This window comes from Terrapene carolina, unplaced genomic scaffold (genome assembly GCF_002925995.2).
Source record: "Terrapene carolina triunguis isolate 2854851 unplaced genomic scaffold, T_m_triunguis-2.0 Scaffold247, whole genome shotgun sequence".
Lineage (NCBI taxonomy): Eukaryota > Metazoa > Chordata > Testudines > Emydidae > Terrapene > Terrapene triunguis.
The window spans coordinates 9302055-9312774 of NW_020664598.1; the positions used below are offsets into that span (position 1 = coordinate 9302055).

Genomic DNA, 10720 nt, shown 5'->3' on the forward strand with positions numbered 1-10720 from the left:
GTGTAGTGCATCTACATTAGGGGCTTTTGCCAGCACAGCTCTTTAAGTCACAGATCACATCTCATCCCTGACCAACATAGCTATGCTGGCAAAAGTCAGTAGTGTAGACTTGGCTGTAGAAAGCTAAATCAGAAGCATTAGATAATCACAGACTGCTTTTTAAAAATGGAAACAAAACCCTGAAAGCATCAGTGGCATCAGTAGCTGGGAACATGTAACCACACACATACAAAACCCACAGAAAAAAGAATATTGCATCTAAAACTTTGGATTCGTTTCCCCTTTTGTAACATGGCCTTTGCCCTATGGCTGGGTTCAAGTTCTATTTCTGTTAGAACAGCTTAGGAAGGAAGCATTTATTGTACTCAGTGAAATACTGTTTCACACTGTTCAAGTTTATAGAAATAAGTTTAAAAGGAAAGTGTGCTGTTTCTCTCCACCTCTCTTCCTCCCCAAAACACATCCTTTTGTTTGCCTGATGGCGACAGCCCTGTCTGAGGCTAGACAGCCGTCACAAAATAGCTATCAGATAACCATCAAACATAATTAGTGAGAAAAGCATCCTTGATGAAGCACACATCATAAGAAGAGACTATAACGCCTACGTCTAGTGTATCTGGAGAAGAGACGATACTTTATAAGTCATGCTTTGAAATTTTTTAAAAAAAGAATGTTTCATTTTGCATCACATAAGTTATGAAACTGTTTAGAGTCTTTACTACATCAGTAGTTCTCAACTTTTTCCATATCAAGATCCTTCCCCTCTCCCCCTTCCCAGCCTCCCTTTCAGAGCTCTGCTCTGATTTAGCTGGGATCTTGCCAGGACCTGCTTCCCATTCAGTAGTATGGGAAAAGGGTGATTGTGACTCAAGGCTGAAACAAACCCCCGAACTACACACTGTTAAAAGGAAGGCTGCATCTGTACTGATTCTTACCTTCAAATCTAAAAAGTTAAAAAGATCTATTCATATTGTTTTTTCCCCTACCTTTAAAGTTTTGTCATAATCTCCTATTTGCTTCCGTTGCACAAATACAATTGGTACTGAAGTTTCCATGGTTAGTTCATACAGTACGTCTTGCAGCTTCTGCCCATCCTCTGTGAAATAAAGTACAAAAGAATAGAGTCTAAAGTCTTCCTTTATGAAGGCTACACTGTGAAGTGAAATCACAGGGGGGCGTGGCTTTCTGTTTCTGAAGAATGATCACTCACTTCCCCATGAACTGGATTACACTTCAATGCAAGCCTGTTTCCTAAGGCAATGATGAGTCACATGCAAAGTTAGAATGACTTGCTATATTTTAGTCTGCTGAAATCCAGTAAACTGATCGGCTAGGATTCCTGCCAGTTTTACAATACATTTAGGAAAAAGCAGGGAAATTAGATTTTCTGTGGTTACGTTTTTAAGTTTTAAAGAAAATTACTACCAATATTTTTCTCTCTCAGCTCTCCAGAAAAAAAACCCTCATTATCCATTAGTTTTTTATGAAAATTTATTAAAAGTTTGGGATGGTTCTCTTTTGGTTAGTTTCTTCAAAACTCTTCCTTCAGTTGCATCTGTTAATATGACTAGGATTACCATATTTCAAATTCCCAAATAGAGGACACTGCCAAGGAGGGGGCGGGGAGAGTTAGAGGGTAGGTTAAGTTGGGGGGTGCTGGAGGAGTATTTAGGGGGTGAGGGTGTCCTGGGAGGGGTATTTGAGGGTGCTGGAGGAGGTACCTGGGAAGTGCTGGAGGGAATACTGTGGCCTCACACTCAAGGTGGGGGTTAACGTCGCACTCCCTGTCAAAGTGGCAGGGCAGCTGGTGCAGGACCGGGACACAACACTAGCACATCAGTCAATGTCTGTGGGCCTCTCCCCATCCCAGGGCAGGGAGCCTTGGCCTGGCCCTGTCACTCTCTCGGTCAGGCTCTAAGGCCCCGCAGCGCGACAAGCAGCACGGCTGAGAGGCGCTTGGCAGCTCCATTTACCTGGCAGGCCAGGGTGGGGTGGGGTGGGGTGGGGTGGGGTGGGTGTGATCCAGCAGCTGCGGATGCAGGGAAGGGACCGATTGGGGCATGGAGACTACTCTTTCTGAGCTGCAGCATCTGCTCCGCTAGCCCCCAGACATTTCCTCTTATTTGAAAAATCCACCCAGATAGAGAGCAGACTACCAAAAAAAGAGGTCATGTTCGGGAAAACCCAGATGTATGGTAACCCTAAATATGACAGAAATTTTGACTTCATAGAACTCAAATGCCAAAATCATTTCACATATAAAGTGCTATGTGTAATCTTAGAATGCCCAACTAAAGACAAAGATAATGTGACTGATTGAAAGCCAATTCTGTGGAGTACTTTTTCAGAAGGCTGGGTGAGATTTGCACCTCCTTCTTGGACATCAAAGTGGAAAAAAAAAACTACCCACTTATGTTCATAGAAAAGGTCTGTATAACAAATTAGCAGAAACAACTGACATTCTCCAATCCTGATGATGGGAGTGCTGATCTGGCACAGCACTGAATGCAGAGGAGAGGCAAGGTCTGCACACATGACAGGTTCTATGACCAGCTCTGCTCCTGAATCTCCATGTAACTTTGGTCAAGTCATGTAGGGTTTGATTTTCAGTAAGTTGGTCAGCGCGCACTTGTGTGAATTTAGCTGTGTGCATACTTCTCCTGCTTACTACAGGATGTGCAGTGCAAATTCTGGTTTGCACATGCACATGGCTAGACACACACCTGTCCTGGATATGTGCATATATATCTGGTAGTGAGCACACAAAGGAGAAATACAATTGTGCACTCATATGCAGACAGACCAACTTACTGAAAATTAGCCCTTCCTTAACTTCACTATTTCCTACTCCGTAACTTAGGGATAATACTCACTCGAGGCACCGACTTTCTAATTTCCCTGGGGGGCTCAACACCTACTCTACCCCAAGCCCTGCCCCCACTGTAACCCTTCCCCGAAGGCCCCACCCCACCTCTTCCTGGCCCTGCCTCACCTCTTTCTGCCCCAGCCCTGCCCCACCCCTCTCCCCCAGCGCTTCCTGAATACTGCTGAACAGCTGATCCACGGTGGGCGGGAGGCACGGGGGGGGGAAGAAGGAGCTGATCAGGGGGGCCACTGGTGGATGTTGAGCACCCACTGTTTTTTTCCCGTGGATGCTCCAGCCCCAGAGCACCCCCGGAGTCGGTGCCTATGATACTCACCTACCTCACAAGGCTATTGTGAAAAATAATTAACTAATATCTGTAAAGTGCTCTGAAAATACATATCATGTAAGCACTAGGTATTGTTATTAATTATGTTAAAGTCTTAATATTTTATTTTGGGGAAACATTATGTAGGAACCAACTGTAACAGGAAAGTCTGCCACTTTAAGGGGCAGCCTGGTTTGAGGCAGAGACCCTCTACGAAAAGGTGTTTGGGCCTGGTGGAGGCAATTATCAGAAGCACATGGGAAGGAAGAAGTCAGGTGATTCCCTGATGAGCACCTGACTCCTATCAAGGCTGAAAGAGCTCTATTGAGAGGGAGCGCTCCAAGCAGCAGTCCTGTGGCAGGGGGACTCCCAGGAAGAGTCTATAGTAAGGGTGGCCAAATTGTGTCTCACAAGCCGCATGAGGCTCTTATAGAGTTAAAGTGTGGCTCTTGGAGGCCCCCATGCTCCCTCCCCCATTCTCCACCTACCAGACTTGGGGGTGGGGAGAGCTCGGGACCTCTGCCTTACAGCAGGGTGGTGGGGTAGGGGCTTCTGTCCAGCAGGGTTTCAGCCCCACAGGGCACACCTGCCGGGGCTTCGGCAAGAGCAGGGCTGAAGCCTTGTGCCCGGCAGGTGCCTCCAGCAGGGCAGAAGCCCCAGGCCCTGGCAACTGTACCCTAGCTCTTGAACTTCTGAAGATTGTTGTATGCGGCTCGGAGGGTCAGTAACTTTGGCCATTTCTGGTCCATAGGAAGACTGGGGAAGAGTTGCCTGGCAGGGGCGCTGGAACAGTTTGTATAGTGGGGGTGCTGAGAGCCACTAAACCCTGTAAAGGATGGAAACCACTTCAGGACAGAAGGTGAGGCAGCACTCCCAGCACCTATGTTGCCAGGTGCAGAGAGGCTCTGGCAAGAAAGCCCTCGGGTTGAGGGAAGGGTGGCTGCTGGATTTATGTTGAACTGTTTGATTTTAGGGTTTGCTAAAGATTGTCAGTGCAACCAATAAATGGTGCCGTGAGGAAAGGGACTGAACAGACTCAGAGTGTCATGTTTAATCCTTCCTGAGCGGAGGGGACAGGACAGCAGCCGACACAATACATGCTGAGGAATACTGGGACAGAGTTTTTGAATACCTCCCAGGATTTGTACTGAGGTAGAACATTCCCCCTGCCAAAAAAAAAAAAAAAAAACCACCCTACGAAAAGCCAGAGTTCGGTGGACATTAAACAAATGAACCTTATGTTGTATTCCTTTAACAAGTTTAAACAGCTTCAAGAATGTTCATGTAAAAGTATACTCTGAACTTAGATAAAAATATGTTGGTTGGACAAGGCAAATTGTATACAAATAGCTCTAGTCACCCCAAGTATCTACCAGGGGAATTTAGTCATAAATTCATAGGTTCTCGGCCACTCCCTTGTTGCACTGGGCAAACTGCCAGAGATGAATGACAAAGCAAAGAAGTGCTTTTCATATCCTGTGTTTGTTCTGGCAAACACTCAGTATAATCTCTTCCATTAATGGTAATTACAATACTGCAGAGAGTTGGTGAATCAATATTTTCCCTCAGATAAACTAGCATATTCCTCAGGGCAACATCCACAAGCAGGTCTTGGATCTCACATCTAGCACATTTGGATTCTTCTCTGAGCCAGAGGGCATTTAGGGCCACTCTCATAGCTGGTGTAAACCAGCATAGCTCTAATGAAATCATGACGTCAGTGGAGCTGTGCTATTTACACCAGGTGACTATATGGCCCACAACTTTAGGAAAACCCATAAAAAGCTGGTTGGGCCATGATATTGGACCACATCTGGCACACTGTAACATTAAAGAAAATATGAAACTCCCCCGCCCCGTCACTAAATATACATTAATGTTAACAGCACTTTGAGATGGATCGTGTCTTAAAGGCACAACCCTGCACTGAATGGGTAAGGAGGGACTATGCTGCAATGGTAGCCTAGGAGGAATTCTTCCTGGGGTTATCAGAGAGTGCACGCTGCAGCTCTGCCACCCTTGAAATGGATGCAGTGTGTGCTCTCCTCACGTCTGGGCTCACCTGCTGGCCCATACAGAGACTCTACCCCCCTGTGCCTGCCCCCTTTGTGGAGGAAAGCACTCCTGTGGTAGCTCAGTGGAGCAGGATGAGGGGAGAAAAGCACAAGGAGCTTTTACCCCAGCCCTTGTGCCCCCTGCACGGGGTCCATTAACAATCTGATACTATAAAAAAACCAAGAAACTCTTTACAGTATTAAAAAGCCAAACAAAATTCAATATTAAGTGCAAGAGTAAAAGGGAGTAATACACGGAGGGCCTGATTCTCATTTACACTAAGGCCCCGCCTGAGAATTCAGACTAATGTTTGTGTAAGGAAAAAAAGCAACTGTTGCTTACATAAGAAAGAGTGGTAGGTGTAAACCCTCCAAGTACTCGCCATGCAGATCTAAGAAATGCACTTCAAGGCAAAGGTCTTTGTTGATTTAAGTAAGAATTTGCTCTCCATGTCACAAAGCAGAAACTTTCTGCTGATTTGCATTGGCGTGAATCAGCAAGAGAACCTTTACACAAGAAAGAATTTGATTGAAAAATTAGCTGTCATTACTACTCTAACAATCTGGAAGAGACAACTTAAAACAAATGCCTCATTTTAACAATGATGTGCCAGTTGCTTTACTCCTATCATCTAGAACCTCAGCAATATGGGTTACATCTGCTTAGAGTCCAAAAGACTCAAGTTTAGGGTGACCAGATGTCCTGATTTTATAGGGACAGTCCCAATTTTTGGGTCTTTTTCTTATATAAGTTCCTATTATCCCTCACCCCTGTCCCGATTTTTCACATTTGCTGTCTGGTCACCCTACTCAAGTTCAGTGGGCCAAATTCAAAGCTGATGTGCATAAGCTACACCTTGATGAGTGGGTGTAAATCGTAAGACTAGATCATGGCTCCAACAATTGCTCTTTGTGCTGTTGCAGAGGGCAGCTATGTTGGCTTTATGCCAGTGGCTTCTGCCACCCCTCAACCCTATTGCAGGAGATGTGTCAGGGGCTGGCTTGGGTGACACTGCACTGATCCCTGGTCAAAGGACCATTGTAGCCTAAACTACCATAAATGAGAGTAGCCCTGTGGATAGTCTATCTTGTGTCAGGGGGATGACCCAACCCCTGGCTCTGCTGAGACTAGAGAAAGCATGAAGGTGGTTTAGAGCCACATTTGCCTCCACAGTCAGGGTTCAATCGTTGGCTGTGCCAAAGTGAGCTAGTTGGTTAGTCAAAGATAATCTAAATGGGTGTAATGTACACACAAGGGACTTTATACGCCTCTCACTGACATCAGTGTAAGCCAGGAATAACCCACTGAAGTCAGAGGAGTTGTGTTACTGTAATATCATAAGTGAGATCAGAAGCAAGCCCTGTAGGTATGGATGAAGGTGCTTGTTACATGAACTTACAGTCTCACCTCTCAATTTAGTTACTTGTGTTTAATGTGTTTGAGAAGCACTGTACATATAAAAGCAATTTCACTACAATCTCACCTTTTCTCATAGGGGCTAAAACATTAAATAAAAAGCAGTATAGGATGAAGAAAGCATCGCTATCATTTTCAGACACCATCATGTAAATCCCAGCCATAGCTATAGCAGAATGAAACACACAACAGCAGTGAATCCCATTTGGAACTGTAGTTTTAACATGTCAGGCAGTTGTTCTGAGGAGGCAGGTGAGGAAATGTTTCACCTGTTTTAAAAGAACATCTATGCTCTCCATGAGGAAGAGATACAAAAAAAGTTTGTCTTTAGACTACAAGGAAGAACAGCGATCTCATTGTTTGCAGATACAGCCAACGAGGAAGTAGTCACAGGAAATATTAAGAAAGACTGTGGTGCTTGCAGACTTGCAGTATATTTATTTGCATACAAAAAACTCAACTGCAAAAGAGCCTCACCTGTCTGGTCTAGTTCAAGTGAACAGTAGGGAACGCTCATGGATTTGAACAGCTCCTTCACCTGCATAAAGCACAGTGAATAAATATTGACATTAATACAAAGCACTGAACACTGAAATTTTCCTTCTTCCCTCTACTAGGCCACCCACTTATCCTCTTATCTGCTATCTACATCTAGCCCATAAAAATCCTCCCACTGAGAGGCAATGTAGATGAATAGCTAGAGAAAAAACTCAGAGGTCATAGGTTCTCTTCCTGGCTCTGCCACTGCCTCATTGTGTCCTTGCGCAAGTCACTTAGCCAGTCTCTGGGACACATTAGGCCTTACTCCCAATGCTGAGCAGTTACTGTCTTGCACAAGAAATTCCACTGAGTTCTCTTATGGGCCACACGCCACTGGTATAATTTAGAGCAGTTCCAAGGCTGCTCTAACTCATCCAGAGGCTGGGACCAGTGTAAACTGGCCCACAGGATCAGGGAGCTGGAATTGGCTACCCAATGCCCTTCCTCCATTACACTCATCTCCCTAAGCCAATCAGAACTCAGATGCAGGGTCAAATCTGGCCTTGAGTTTTCGTTATAAATTTAATATTGACGAGCCCTCTAAAATCCATTAAAAAGGAGTCATGTTAACCTCATAACTGGTAAGTGAGGAGTGAGGTAGATTGTTCTGCCATATTAGAAGTTAATCGGGCAAGGTATTCATTAATTCTGACTCCTTAAAAATAGAGGTGAACACCAAAGTTCAATATGTCTTATTTTTCCCTCCATTTTTGCCACTCTGTCCTTATAATCAATGCCCTGAGAAAATCAGACACTCATAGTATCTTATCTATCCATTATAAGTTTCATTTTACTATTGACCACAAGTACTAGAACGATATAATCTTAGCAGAACAGCCACAGCACAACTCTGTGGCTTTTAAAGTCTTAGGGCCCAATCTTGCTTCCATCCAAAGTTAAGCTTGATTTGAGTGAGAGCAAGATGTCGGATGACTTGAGCTAGAATTCAGTTAAAAATACTGTACATTAACAGTAGGGCTTCTGGTTTTCAGTTTTAACTGATAACACCAATAAAACACTACTGATAAAAAAATGAAATCACTGCCTATTCAATAAACACTGGAAAAACTCTGGAAATAGTTACTTGTATCTAAGGGCTTGTCTACATGGAGCAGTAATGTCTACGGCGGTGATTTCTAATGCACTCTAACGCAGTGTTTTTCAAAGTTTAGGTCATGACCCACTACTGTGTCGCGGCATGTAAGGCACTGAGTTGCCTTGCTCAGCACACTGGGACCTAGCTGCTTTGGTCAGCAACCCCAGCCCAGAGCCCTGACCCCCTCCTGCACCCTAACCCCCTGCCCCAGCCCTGAGCCCCCCCAAAACCAGAGCCCCTCCTGCATCCCAAACCCCTCAGCCCCAGCCCAGAGCCTGCACCCCCAGCCCAGAGCCCTGACCCTCTCCCACACCCCAACCCCCTGCCCCAACCCAGAGCTCCCTCCCATACCCTGAATGCCTCATTCCTGGCCCCACCCCGCAACCCTCACCCCAACCCTCTGCCCCAGCCCTGAGCCCCTCTCTCATTCTAAATCCCTCATCCCCAGCTCTGCTGGGTCATGGGCATCAACAATTTTCTTCAACTGGGTCCCCAGAAAAAAAGTTTGAAAACCACTGCTCTAATGTGTTGTGCATTAATTGGTCCATGTAATGCACTGTTTGAAACAGTACTACATTAAAGTGCACTAGGAACATTAATAAATAATCTCTTCATACAGTATATACTAAGAGAAAGCCCCTTAGTGCCCTGATTTTTGGACATCTACATAAAATTGCTAAATTAAAAATAATGAATCCAAAATTGCTAAAAATAAATCCTGAAAAACAGAAGCCCTAATTAACAGAAATAATGGTGCTGTGCTCTAAGATAAATCCCTCTGCTAATGTGTGGGCCTGGACTTGAGACTCTAATGTATAAAATCTTATTCCAATTGCCCATCATTTTTAAAATTGATTTATTAACTTGAAATAAAAACTTCTGTTCCCCTTTGAGAAAACCTAAATTCTTTTTTAATTACATCCATTAGAGTAAAAATATACAATTAATGTGTAGAGGCATATGCAGGTAGTTAAATAATAAGTAGGAAATATCTTTATGTAGATGGGAATTTCCTTCTGGGAACTTCTCAACCTGCATAAGAGTTAAACAATTTATCCATAACAGAAAGAAAAAGCGGTCATCTTTTAAAAGAAAGATAATCCTTAGTTAATCAAACCCAATGAATACATGAAAAAGGCAGAAACTACTTTTCACAGTTCTCTTTCTCCAAAGGACAAACTAGAAAAATTAACTTTTCAAGAAATCTCTAAATAGCAGAGCAAGGGTATTACAGAAGCAAGGTAACTCAAGAAGAGGCATTGACAAAGGGATGATAAATTCTACACCAGAATTAATAAGAAATTTCATCTCGGTCACCTATCTGAGGGCCTGACCCAAAGCCTTGAAGTCAGTAGGAAAACTCTAATTTAGGATCAGGCCCTGAATGAATGGGCTGAGATTAAGAGCCAAAATTTAGCCCTTGCAGCTTAATTTCCATCTGGAAACAGAGCATTCTATGGCCCTCACTCAGCAAAGCACTTCAGCATATGCTTAGGTTTAAGCACGTGCTTAAATATGTCCCACTGAAGTAAACATAAAGTAAACTTAAGCACATGCTTAAGTACTTTGCTGAATTGAGGCCTATAAGCTGGAAGGTCAGGATCAGATATTTGTCAGGGACAGTGGGATGGGTGCCCGACGCAGGAGCAATCTGTAGCTGGGATTAGAGACCAGACATACACTTTGCAGGGAAAAAAAATAGAAAGATGGTTCTGGCTATGGTTGGACTAGGAAAAGTAGAGGAGACAGCAACTAACACCTGGATCTTGAAAATGACTTCACATGGACAGACTCCTGTGCCCATGTGGAGCCATGCTGAAGTCAATGGGATCTTGCAACTCAGTTACATTAGTGAAATGAAGAACAGTGAACTTGTAAGATATGACAAATCCTGTATATCTCTGCGTGAAAATTAACATTTTACCTTAGCAGAGAGACTGCACGCTGTGTTACTGAAGATCATAACAGTGTTTTTATCTATGTAGGCCTGTATTTTAAACTGCAGGTCTGTATCTTTGTTTTTGCAGGAAGCTGTAATGGCTTGTCCATTGTTTGCATTCTGAGCTTCATGGTGATAATCTTCTGTTGCTATAAGAAATTAAAACAAAGTGGAGTAACCAAAAACCAGATTGTAAAATGGTTTATGATAAAGATGACATGCTGATAAGAGGTTCAGATGAAATTAAAATATTAATGATTTATTTCAAAGGGTTTTTAAAAACAATTCCCTATTTTTAGTCACCTGGTTCCATTGTTCTTTCTCTGTCCCCCTCACCCACCAGCAGGCAAAGTCTAAGGGTATGATTATACTTGGAGTTGGGGGGTTGATTCCCAGCTCAAGTAGACATACTTGTGCTAGCTTGCATCAAGCTAGTGTGCTAAAAATAGCGGTGTAGCTGCAGTAGCAATGGCAGTAGCAAGT

The 10720-nt window shown here is 43.8% G+C and overlaps 1 protein-coding gene across 1 annotated transcript in view; it reads right to left on the minus strand.

Moving 5' to 3' along the window:
* Positions 1-10292, minus strand: part of TXNRD1 (thioredoxin reductase 1) — a 42609-nt gene extending 32317 nt beyond the window's left edge. The window contains exons 1-3 of the mRNA XM_029912809.1: positions 10223-10292; positions 7140-7200; positions 987-1096 (exon numbers count right to left, since the gene is read on the minus strand). Of these exons, the coding sequence (XP_029768669.1) occupies positions 987-1096; positions 7140-7200; positions 10223-10261 (210 nt within the window). The 5' untranslated portion in view covers positions 10262-10292. The remainder of the gene's footprint in view (positions 1-986; positions 1097-7139; positions 7201-10222) is intronic.
* Positions 10293-10720: the final 428 nt, after the last annotated feature.